Genomic DNA, 13,002 nt, shown 5'->3' with positions numbered 1-13,002 from the left:
GCTCTCGGATAACTACTTGGATTAGATCTCCATTCTGATTTGATAGGTACAACAAGATAGGTAAGTGTCTAAAAAGATGGTTAAAAATATGGTGGATAAACTGGTTGTTGTAGTGACTGATATAGATGAATGATGGATGTAACATTATTTATGAAAGGCTAATGGGTTTGGTACACTAGTGTGAGGTATGACGTGAAACCTCTGAACTGTTACCCCACATAATTCACTATTTGGGCTTCTTTTTCTTTTTTTTTTGGTAGCTCTGCCTTTCTTTACTTCACTTGTCTTTCCTGTATCGAGCTTATCATTTTTTATAGCATTTTTAATAATCTCACATGATATCATCATATCTGTAAATTTTTTTGTTGCATTACCGATTAGTCTCTCACTGTATGATGCTTTCAAGGTATTCAAAAATAAGATAGTTATTTTTTCTCAACGAGAGAAGGTTATACTTGTGTAACCATATCTCTTCATCTCTGTACATACTCTTTGAAGCTTTCTATTACTTTTTTTCATGTTCTGTAAAGATAAACGATCTAAAGCTAGATCCATGACATGTCAATATTGTGTAAAAAATATCCTTGTGAGCTCTTACCAGGAACGAATATGAGTCTTATCTAATTGAATGTATCATTTGGTTGTAGAACTCTTAAGGGTATTTTGAAATATGTGCATCAATAGCTTCTCGTTGTGAGCATGTGCTACCATCTTATGACAATATATGGTGATATGAATTATTGGACGTTTTGTGCCATCATATTTTTTAAATTTTGAGACCTTGAATTTAGGTGAAATGACTATGTTTGGGACCAAACAAAGCTCAGTTGCATCTATAGAGCCATAAAATTTCATTCCCTCTATAGCCCTAAGTTTTTCTTCTAATACTTTCATCTTCTGTTTAGCACCGTTATCTTTTACTTTCTCAAGTGTCTTTATCCATAACTTTTTTCTTTCCTTGGGATCATCTAAATCAAGAATCAATATTGGCTCGAGTGATTTTTTTATCATAACAGGATTAGCAAAATTTTGGAACTATCCTAAAGGAGGTGTAAATGTCACTCATGGATAAGGATTGAAATATCCTTCAAGAGTAGGAATTTGCACTTTGGCTCCTTGAAAAGGTTGGGTCGATCATGGTTCAAACCCTAAATGGTATATAGAATCCATCATGTCTGACACTTGTTCTTGAAAGCTAGGATTTTCTTCCATTGTTTTTCTTTTATCAAGATTTTTGAGCATGTCCATTATCTTATCAATATTTCCTTTTAGTTTTTCTTGAGCCTTCTCCATCCTTTCAAATCGACTAGCCTGTTCTTGTTTCGTGATTCTCGTTTTAGCTTTGGTGTTATATGAATAACGGATAGGTTGAGTCAAATTTTTTTATGAGCGAGCTATTCTCGAACCTTTATTACCATTTTTAAAAAAAAAAATCAAAATGCCATGCGTTGAAAATTTTCATTGTTTTATTTTTTATTTTTTGAAAAAAATGATACACATGATGCATGAATGCAAGTGGAAGATATTTGCTCTTGGACAAATTCTAGCATTAGAAACTTTCATTGATTCATACAACTTTTATTACATGAGATTTATCATTCTAGAAGAGGATGAGCAAACCTGTAGTTCTAGGGGATCCATGAAAAACTTATCGGGAGAAAGATATCCTAAGGCAAATATGTCGGTGTAAAACTATATTATATGATTTATGTAAAAAAAAAAAGAAAGAAAAATAAAATTGAGTTAGTGTGAGAATGTGGTTTGAGATTAAAAAAAATTTTTGAGAGATTTTTTTTTTTTTTGTTTTGTTATTTTGTTTTGTATTTTTACATGTTTTGGACTTAGGTACTTTCTACAAAAAGGTACTTTCTACAAAAGGGTTAGCAAAGCTCTACCTAAGGTTGGCTTTCTATAGCTTATTACGTGCTTAGTTTGGATTGATACGCATCTAAAGATTCTTAAATTGTTCCTCACTATCTTCCATGTTGGGCTAGTAAGGTACTCCGATCCTTACACATTACAAGCTACGAATAAAAATGGTTTAATTTGACTAGAAGTATTTCACTTGCTATTACAGAGTTTATCACCTCATAAAATCATAAGTACTTTTATTTCTTCTTATAAGGGATGAAGTCCGGGTATAAAGCTCATGTATGAAATGCAACGTATCATTATGTGTTCAAATGTATCCTAATTTATTAATATATATAGAAAAATAAAGCATAAAGGGGCATAGTAAAAGAAACGTGTATGAAATTTTTTTGTTTTTGATTTGTTTTTAATTTTTGGTTTTTTTAAAATAAAAATCTAAGAAATTAAAAATTAAATACTGATTAAGACTGTTTAAATCAAAATTTGAGGATAACACGTACTTAATTTTGGCCTGACTCTTGAAAACAAATGGCACCCTCAGTGGAGTTACCAAGTTATCATAACGATTTTGAAGCCACTCGATGAATTTGAAAATAAAAATGAAAAACGGAGTCGTCACCAATCTTTTTTAGCTAGGTACGATTGATCACTTATTAAAATTTATCATTTTAATAAAATCTTAAAGTTAATTAAGATTTATTAAAAAAATAATTTTAAGATCTACGAAACAGTCTAGGTTCAAAAGTCGATTATGTGTAGGAAATGATTAGCATCCCAACAACGCCCATTTAAAACGGTACCAATTAACTATATGTTATCTATTAATTTTGATAAAGATAATCTTATTTTCAATGTTTGAAAAATAATTTTCTTGATTTTTTCATTTATTGGAAATTATTTTTTAATGCTCAAATTTTATTTGAGAAAAATAAATTAGAACCATTTTATCAAAATAATTCTTAAAATGTTTCAATACATTGGTAACATTAGAAGAACTCTTTCTCACCTAAAGATTTCTTAGGCATCGCTTTTTGGGATAACTTTGAACTTCATCCTCGGAGGTTTAAATTTATTTTTCGTAAAAAATTATATTATGCATGCAATGCAAATGCCAACACGTTAATGCATACGTTTTATTTATTTTTTTAGAATTTTTATTGATTTTTATTATTTTATATTATTATTTAAAACTTTGAAGAAAAGAGAAATTTTTATTATATTGAAGATTTTTTATAAATATTTCAATACACTGGTAATATTTAAAAAATCTTCTCAACTAGGGATTTCTTAAAGTATATCTACTTGAAATACTTTTAAAATCTCGTCATTGGATAAATTTTTTTTCTCATTTTTTATTACTTATTTTTAACAAATTAGTTTGTTTTTATTTTTATTTTATAAAAAAAAATTTATTGTATTGAAAACTTTTTATAAATACTCTAATATAGTAGTAGTATTTAAAAAAAATTTTTTACCTAAAGATTTCATAGGTATCACTACTACTTGGAGTACTTTTCAATCTTAACGTCAAATAAAATTTTTTTTCTTATTTTTATTATTTTTGTATTATTTTATAAGATTTATTTTAAAAATAACAAAATTATCACAAATTTTTACTATATATTTCATTATTTATTTTTATTAATAATTATTATAAAACAACAAAAATTTATTCTAGCAAATTTAAATATTTTAACATGCATAAATATTAATAATAAAAATTTAAAATAACAAAAATCATATATCAAAAAAATATTTAAAAAATTCAAAAAAATATTTTTTTACTTGAACCAGACTGGTCAACGTTGGTCTGGTTCGGATGGTTCAATGGTTCGAGGCCAGTCTGGTTCGATCTAGGCTGATTCAGTTGAATCGATCAAAAACTAAAGGTCAAGTGAGTCACTAGGTCAGGTGTGCGGACCTCGAGTCAGGTTGTGGGCTGACAAGCAGATCCTTGGGGTTCAAAACGATGTCGTTTTAGTCATTTAATGAAACAATGTCGTTTTGGCTTTCAGACTTCTATAAAAAGTCAAAAAAATTTTCTTTATTTCATTTTTTTCTCTTTTTTCTCTATCTATCTCTCTCTTTTTCTCAGAGCCTTTCTCTAGATCGAATGGTTGGTTATCGACTGCTGCTTTGGCCATCATCAGTGGTCGTCAGTCACCATTGTTGGCAATCGAAAAAATTTTAAAAAATACCAAAACACTCTCATCGATCTTCTCTCATTAGATCCGACCTTCTTTTCACTGAGAACAAACCCTGATCAACGTAGATTGGGGTTTAAAGTTTCGGTATCCCTTTTTTTTATAAACTAAAATTAACTTTTTTTTTTGTTTTTTGTTACAGAAGCTTAACGTTGATGGTTCCTCCCTATAGGGAGGACTGTGTTTTTGTTTTTTGTTCGTTTGTTTTTTTTTTTTTTTTTTTTTGCTTCTGATGGTTAGGGATTTTGTAGGATGTTTAGGGTGCTTGCAAAGGGGTAGCTTTGCGCAAAGAGGCTGTGGAAGGGTTATGGCTCTATGGGGTCCAGTAAGGGTGAAGGCTCATGGTACAAAGACTGATGCCTGGGTCTTTTAAGGTTAAGGGTGTGCAGGTGCTTGAGATTTGGGCGTGAAAGAGAGCTGAGGTGCCGACGAGTAAGGCAAATAAGGGTTTGAAACCAGGATTTCCTCATTTTGGTCTCTTTCTGGATTATGGGTTTTATAGGGTCGGTTAGGGGAGTAGGTGGTGGTTGGTTTGGGGTAAGTTTCAAGAGTCAAAGGATTAAAAGGGAAGGTATAATGGTGATGGGGCTATAATTCTGGTGAACAGAGGGTGGATAGGGTGTGGCAGTGGTATCGTGCACGACACCCAGTGCCATCCACCCTTTTTTTTTCTTTTTTTGTATTATTATTTTGTATTTAATAAATTAATAAAATAAAAGATAAATAGGCCTTGGGATTAAAACAAAATTGGACCTCAGACCCAATCAAAATTAAGTCTTAGACTCAGTTGAAATGAAATTGGGCTTTCAGCTTGCGAACCTGATATACCTGACAAATTTTAAAACAAGACCCAATTCAAAATCTGAACAAATTTAATGTCTACACTCGAGCTTCTCTTCTTTTATGTTCTACTTTTCTTTTTCTATCTTAGGTGGATGCTTTATAATCTTGCCTATAGTCCATTCTAGATTGATCTTATCTTCTTTATTCCATAAATCTTTTCAACTGACTTCATCTTATCAAAGCTTCAATCTCATTTTTTAGGTTAACACAATCTCATTGTTATAACCTATATCTCTATGAAAGGTACATCCTTTAGTCGAATCCCTCCTTATGTTTTATCTCAATGATTTTGGTCATTTGAGGTCAGGATTTTTTTCAATTCGCATCAGAATTCTCTTTAATGAGGTATTTAATGCAGTATAACTTTTTTCTCCATTATGACTTCTAGCCCTATTTTGTTTCCTTCTTAGGGGAGAATATGATCGAAAATAAGAGATAAGCCTCTCTCACATCAGTCGTCAAGGAAAATAGATGAGCCTCTCTCACCTTGATTAGGCTCTCAACAAAAGATAGGCTGGGCGCATGGGGATTGTTTGCTTTTCAGGTAGGAAAAAAAGAACAGAGATCACATATTTTTTAGCTGCAGGTATTCGAAAATTGTGTGGAAGCAGGTGTTGGGTTTATGCAACTTACGCAAGGAAGTCGTTGGATGGGAAGTTGAGTTTCAGTGGGCAATAAAGAAGCTAAGAGGAAAGTCTCTGATATCTTTTATACTTGGATTAACTTTAGGAATGTACATATTGGAATTTAGAAAGAAACAGGAGGATGTACATCTTAGAAGAGCAAATTGTAAGGCAGATAATGGACGTAGTTCGAATAGATTAACTGGATTAAAGGGCCTTGCTCTTGATAATATAAATAAAAAACTATGTGAGATATGTTTGAATTGTAAATTGAAGTGTGCTGTGATTATAACTTTCTGACAAGTTTTATGCTTCTTGAACAACGAATCCACCACTTACTAAAAAAAAAATCCTTTTCCATTTCTTTTGTTGCTGGACCATAAATGAAAAAGAACCAGAACCACAGAATCCAGGCCTAGCAGAGATATCTACAAGAGATTCACAACCCATACGAGTAAATATCACCTTCAATTCAATTAATGGTTCTTATGCCGACTCAAGTTATATGAACCTCACCTGATAATCCAAGTATCATTAAACGTCATTGGCAGATAAATTTGGCCATTTAAAATTGGGAGTGGTTTAGTTGCGCTTAAGCTTAGCTAGATTGGAATTGATGGTGGCCTCTAACGTCAAGGTGGGTAGGTTCATTAATGTTCACGTACCTTTCCGTGGTAGTAGGTGAGCCCCCAACTGGTCTCTTTCTCAACCATTTTTCTTTTTATAGAAACAAAAACAAAACTTTTTTCCTAGTGACCATCACCATGTTTCGTGCACTCACGAGCTACCATAAATCTATTTAATTAATTGGTTTACCGTATACAATATATCAAGAAAAAAAAAAAAAAAGTCTTGGCTTTTGTCCAATAAGAAATCGATGCGTATCATTTACTATATGCATGTTAAATTATTACGAATGGGATAGTTTGCATCATAGGCAATTTGAATAACAATTTTAGGTTTCAAATAGCTTCGAAAAAGATTATTACCAAAATAAATTTTTGACAAAATGATTTAGTCAATCCCATATATATATATATATATTACAAGGAAGAGTTTTATATATTAAAAAATAAAAAAAATATTTCAAATTATTTAGATGATATTAATTTTCAAAAAATTTAATAAAAAATTTTGATTTTTAATGTATTTAATATTAAAATTGAATTTTTTTAATAAAATTAATATTTCATAATTTTAATGTCAACAAATAAAATATAATTTTAAAATATAAAAATAAAAATTTTAGATATTTAAAAAAAGATATAATTTTAATACATAAAAAAATGAACAAAAATAATGGAAAAAAGAAAGTACTATTATTGCATCCAATTTATTCTAGCGAATTTAACGTCTAAAATTCAAAGATAGATCATACATAGAAAATGAAGTCATTAAGCTCTAAAATATTCAAAGATTTATATTTACTAATCTACTTCAACATTTTTCAATCCTGTCAATTTTTGATATCTTTTTTAATATAATCAAAGATTTTAGGACTTTTATAAATTTTTATATAACCTATTATTTCTGTCCTTCCACGATTGATAAATATAAGCACACTCAAAGTAATTCTAATTTTCTTAATATATATATAAAGAGGTAAAAAAGAACTATTATGAGGTAATACAAGTAAAACAAACAAGCAAGTGATGGAAAAAATCAACCATAGATGTAATAAAGTAGTAATTAAGAAGCGGTTTATTTTAATAAAATAATAATATTATTATATTAATAGCAGTTATTATTATGAATATGAATGAAGGGTCTGAAGACTTATCTAAAGATGAAATTAAGTTAAAATTAGAGAAGAAGAATAATAAATGATTAAAGTTAAAGGTGATAGATGTATTGTGAATGAAATTAGTTTAGAGGATAAGATTTTAATATTTTATTTATAAAATTTAAATTTAAATTTTGTTATCGAATAATTATATAAATAGAAAAAAATTATAATCTACTATTATCCTAAATTATATAAAAAAATTATCTTCTCTCACATTTTGTTCGGCCAAAAAGAAATGGTAGATGTAAGTGTCACGGCCCATGACTCCCAATTTAGAGAGAATTTTTGGGTTTGAACCAGCTTGCGGATAATAACATAATGATGTAGGATGGGGCAACTGCAACGCCACTGCCCCCGTCAGAAAAAATCTTACTCCGTATTTATGTATTTATTTATTTGAAGTTGATGTCGATTAACGCCGTTACATCTGAAGCGTCAAGACTCAGTCTTTGGCCCACTTGAGGTTTGACTTTGTCTTTGATAAAATAGGAAGAATTAGTATTTGGTTTGCTTCTAATCGCCAACTTAGACCGGTAGGCGGTCCATGTGCAAATATTAAGATTTTATTCTTCGCCTGATCTGATCATGTCATGACCGTGTACTAGTAGTATACATATAGCCTCATACCAGATTCCAGATACCCTTGAATTGGCTAGATTCGAATACCGAGATCAATGATGTAAATTAACAAAACGACAACAGTGTCATGGTTCTTGCGCCATTGCTTTCTTCACGCAATTGAAAATTTAAGTATTGGAGTTTTTTATTTTTAATTTTAATTTTTTTCCTCACCAACCCCTCTCACCTACTACTCCCCCACAAACGCAGACGCAAAGGCTCATCCAGAACAGATCCTTTTTCAAATGTCGAAAAAATACAGGAAATGGGCCGTCAAATCAAACGGCGTCAAACTCGACAGTTCAAAGCTCACCCACTTCCCCAAAACGCACACATGACCACAAGATCCACCTAACGCCTACCATATCAAACCGTCGTCGCCACAAGCGCCTTTCAAACCCCCTTTACCTGTATCTAGTTATCTGCTTGTCTATAAAAGCTCGCTCCCTTCCCAAGTTCTTCACCCACCAGTTTCTTCTCCACCAAAACCAACTAGCGACAGCAGACCAACAATGGATCTCCTCCTCTTGGAGAAGAGCCTTCTAGGCATCTTCGTGGCGGTGGTAGTAGCCATCACCATCTCTAAACTCCGGGGCAAGCGTTTCAAGCTCCCTCCTGGACCTTTACCCGTGCCAGTCTTCGGCAACTGGCTCCAAGTGGGTGATGACTTGAACCACCGAAACCTGACAGGCTTGGCCAAGAAATTTGGTGACATATTTTTACTTCGAATGGGGCAGCGTAATCTAGTGGTGGTGTCTTCACCAGAGCTAGCAAAAGAGGTACTCCATACGCAGGGAGTGGAATTCGGATCAAGAACCCGGAACGTGGTGTTTGATATATTCACGGGTAAGGGTCAGGATATGGTGTTTACAGTTTACGGTGAGCACTGGAGGAAAATGAGGCGGATCATGACCGTCCCATTTTTCACCAACAAGGTTGTCCAGCAGTACAGGTTCGGATGGGAGGCTGAGGCTGGTAGTGTAGTGGAGGATGTCAAGAACAATCCTGAGGCAGCCACCAACGGAATCATTTTGAGGAGGAGGTTGCAGCTGATGATGTACAACAACATGTACAGAATCATGTTCGACAAAAGGTTCGAGAGTGAAGATGATCCTTTGTTTGTTAGGCTCAAGGCTTTGAACGGAGAGAGGAGTCGATTGGCACAGAGTTTTGAGTACAATTATGGAGATTTTATTCCCATCTTGAGGCCCTTCTTGAGAGGCTACTTGAAGATCTGCAAGGAGGTTAAGGAGAGGAGGTTGCAGCTCTTCAAGGACCACTTCGTCGAAGACAGAAAGTAAGTTGTTGATTGATACAGCAATTTGTGTGCGGGTTTCTTTTTGTTTACTAATTTGGAAATGACAGGCTGGTAATAAGTTGTACCCATCAAATTTAAGTGATTCTAATTCATATTTATTTTTTCAGGAGACTTGCAAGCACAAAAAGCATGAACAACGAAGGATTGAAATGTGCCATAGATCATATTCTGGATGCTCAACAGAAGGGGGAGATCAATGAGGACAACGTTCTTTATATTGTTGAGAATATCAATGTTGCGGGTAATGCTGTGCTCTCTCTGTCCTCTTTATTTTCTACTATTACGGAAATTTGTCCTTATCTATGGAATACAAACTAGCTACTTCTTTTTGCTTATATATTTTATCTAATTTTGATTGTAAATTTTAAGAAATTATTATAAAAAAAATTTAAATTAGGTTTTGACTTTTATTGATTTGAAATATTTATCCTTAAGTTGAAAATTTTTTTTAAAAATGGATACTTATAATTAAGGATACTATAAAAGTAAGAATGATTTCTTTGTGTTATAAAAAAATTAAATGTATGCAAAAACACAAAATTTATGAAATTGAGTTTTATTTTTTTTTTTTTCAGTTTGTGTTTTTCAACATTAAATTGCATTCAATTAAGCATTAAATATAGACATTAGTAAATGTTGGAGGCTACAAACTCAGGCAAATATCTTCCTAATTATTTAAAAATATCAACAAGTGTTTGGTTCAATCAGTTAAGATTATTTTTTTTAATAAAAAAATTTTAGTTTCGAGTTTTATCGATGATCATTTGTTATGGTCATTATGAATACATGACTTATAATTATTTATTTTAAATTATCAGATACGATACATTTTATTATGATCTGAAAAATTAAATAATTTATTTATTTTAAAATTTTTTTTTACTAAAAAAATTATTTAAAAATAATCCGTGAAAGTTTTATTATTTTATTTTAAAATAAATAAAATATTTTTAATTAAATATAAAATTTATGGATAAATTTTAAATATAAAAATAAATAAAATTAATTTAAAAAATAAAAATAATTTAAATAAAATTAATCAGAAATAAAGATGACAATAAATTAGGTAGAAAAATATTTTTATTTGTCACCTGTTGCTCTGTACTAGTCCGACTTTCCAAAATCGGCCTAAAAAAAGATGTTGGTAACGAACGGATCAACTAGCACAACCAGAGTCTTTTACTTGCCATATCCGTATACTATTCTTCTTCCAGTAATCTTCTATTTTATCTTTGTTATTTTTACACTTTTACCCACATATATAAATCGGCTTATAAAGCTTGATTAGGATATACATGGTGTAGGCCCCGTTGTTCTAATTATGAGCCCAAATTTCATTGTCACATGATACATGTGACCAAATATTTTTTAGGTAAAAGAAAATTTAAATATAGATAAATTGTTTAATTTTTTAGATCAAAATAAAATGTGTTGTATTTGATAATTTAAAATAAATGATTATAAATTATATATTCGAGATAATTTTAATAAATAATTATCAATAAAATTTAAATTCAAAATTTTTTAATTAAAAAAGATGAATTTTAATCGAATCAACTAATTACTTCTTGATAAATGTGATCAAATTTAGAGTCGTGCTTTTGACTTTTACTTTAAGCAAGGTTGTACTTATCCATTTGCCATAATTTTTAAAAGTTTTGTAGCATCCTTTTTTTTCAGCTTTGACGCTTAAAAGAAAAAGAACACCTGAAACATTCAACCCCACCATTAACTTTCATATTGGGGTGGGTTATTGACTTACTGTTATAGTCAGTCAGAAGGGTTAAAATTTGTCTCACTTCAATAATTCAGATAAATTGTTTTTAATCAAAAGTTTGGGGACTGATTATAAAAGAAAGCTGTTCAGGATCAGGGGTCAAATTACAGTAGCATAGATTGTTCTGTTCTACAGCAATTGCTGAGTTAAATTGTTATGTTCTACAGCAATCGAGACGACACTATGGTCAATTGAGTGGGGGATTGCGGAGCTTGTGAACCATCCTGAAATTCAGAAGAAGCTGCGCCACGAGCTTGACACTGTTCTAGGAGTTGGTCACCAGATCACTGAACCTGACACTTACAAACTCCCATATCTTCAGGCCGTGGTCAAGGAGACTTTGAGGCTCCGAATGGCAATTCCTCTGCTTGTACCCCACATGAACCTCCATGATGCTAAGCTCGCCGGCTATGATATCCCTGCAGAGAGCAAAATCTTGGTGAATGCATGGTGGCTTGCCAACAACCCTGCTAACTGGAAAAATCCCGAGGAATTTAGGCCTGAGAGGTTCTTGGAAGAGGAATCTAAGGTTGAGGCCAATGGCAATGACTTCCGTTACCTCCCATTTGGTGTTGGGAGAAGAAGTTGCCCTGGAATTATTCTTGCATTGCCCATCCTTGGTATTACTTTGGGTCGTTTAGTACAGAATTTTGAGCTCTTGCCTCCCCTAGGTCAATCGAAGATTGATACCACGGAGAAAGGTGGACAGTTCAGTTTACACATTTTGAAGCATTCGACCATTGTTGCTAAGCCAAGGGAATTTTAACTTCACGTGTATCTTTTTAGTGAACTCTTTGTGAGATTGTTAAAAATGATTGTGGAAACATTGTCTTGATAAATATTTCTGCGGTGTGACAGTGTATGTGAACCTGAAATGATGAAATAAGATTTGCAGTAAGTTTAATATTTTTAAATTTAATGTTCTGGTTCTATATTATTTAAGTATAATTGATAATTTAAAAAAAAAATTTAACTTATTTTTAAGCTTTATTTGAAGAGATAATTCCACGCTTAAATATTTTTTCTCCATGCGTGATTCAATCGATGATAATTAATTTAATATTAAATATTATATAAATCAAATAGCAAGAGTAGTGATTCGATTATGTTAATGTAAGTTTTATATTTTATATTTATAGATTAAAATTAAATTTATGATTAATTTAAATCAAAATAATATTTTTAATCTTAATCATTTTCATTAAAATATTAAAAAATATAAAATTTTTTAATCTTAATCATTTTAATCAAAAGTGTTTGCCTCCAACAACACTATATAATTAATGCATGTTTAATATTGAGCACATTTATTTGGTTTCATTCATTTATTATTTATAGAATTCTATTTTTTTCATTTGTCAAATTTTGATTGGTTTCTTATTAATTATTAATAACTATGCGTTTTGTCCTTAATGTATGGGCTCCACTCATTTCTTTTGGAAGAATGGACTTAGTCAATTGCAATATGGTTATGAAAATAAAGTGACTAATCATATACACGAGCTTTACTCCATTTTTAAAAAGAAAAAAAAAATGGATTGATTAAAGAGCATATACATTAGGATGAATATTGGTTATAGGTTTAATAGATTTTTTTTCGTTACCTATTATTATATATTATTATATATTTAATATTAGTTATTAATTGCAATCTAATTTTTAATTTGCAGATTTAAATTTGCAATATGTATCTAATATAATAATAGTAGTAATAATAACAGTAACATTAAAATTAACTTATTTATTGCAATGTAAGTTGTATATTTGAGACTTAAATTTAATTTAATTAATTTGAATATAATATTACATATTACATGTTGCAAATATCAATAAATGGAAAAAATGAAAAAAATTAGAAAATAAAATAGTATGATTTCTTTTTTTTTTCCCTAAAATAATAAAAAAAATCCGAAAATTTCATTACTTTTATTTTATTTAGATAACTCTTTATATTTTTATTG

At 30.8% G+C, this 13,002-nt stretch overlaps 1 protein-coding gene across 1 annotated transcript; it reads left to right on the top strand.

Moving 5' to 3' along the window:
- Window positions 1-8,408: 8,408 nt before the first annotated feature.
- Window positions 8,409-11,955, top strand: LOC111285045 (trans-cinnamate 4-monooxygenase). Its single transcript, XM_022874265.2, has 3 exons — window positions 8,409-9,243; window positions 9,372-9,505; window positions 11,209-11,955. Exons 1-3 carry the CDS (start codon window positions 8,459-8,461, stop codon window positions 11,805-11,807), a joined length of 1,518 nt encoding a protein of 505 aa, XP_022730000.1. The 5' UTR covers window positions 8,409-8,458; the 3' UTR covers window positions 11,808-11,955.
- Window positions 11,956-13,002: the final 1,047 nt, after the last annotated feature.

This window comes from Durio zibethinus, chromosome 6 (assembly GCF_047325235.1).
Source record: "Durio zibethinus cultivar Kanyao isolate XHJ-2024 chromosome 6, ASM4732523v1, whole genome shotgun sequence".
In the NCBI taxonomy this organism is placed as follows: domain Eukaryota; kingdom Viridiplantae; phylum Streptophyta; class Magnoliopsida; order Malvales; family Malvaceae; genus Durio; species Durio zibethinus.
Note: the sequence above shows the minus strand (reverse complement) of the source record. Positions and strands in the feature narration are given on the sequence as shown.

Excerpts from the sequence above, each read along its gene's own strand:
- LOC111285045 (XM_022874265.2), top strand. The coding sequence starts at position 8,459 with ATGGATCTCCTCCTCTTGGAGAAGAGCCTTCTAGGCATCTTCGTGGCG. Across the intron at positions 9,244-9,371 it reads CACTTCGTCGAAGACAGAAA|GAGACTTGCAAGCACAAAAA; the intron begins GTAAGTTGTTGA and ends TTATTTTTTCAG. Across the intron at positions 9,506-11,208 it reads TGAGAATATCAATGTTGCGG|CAATCGAGACGACACTATGG; the intron begins GTAATGCTGTGC and ends TATGTTCTACAG.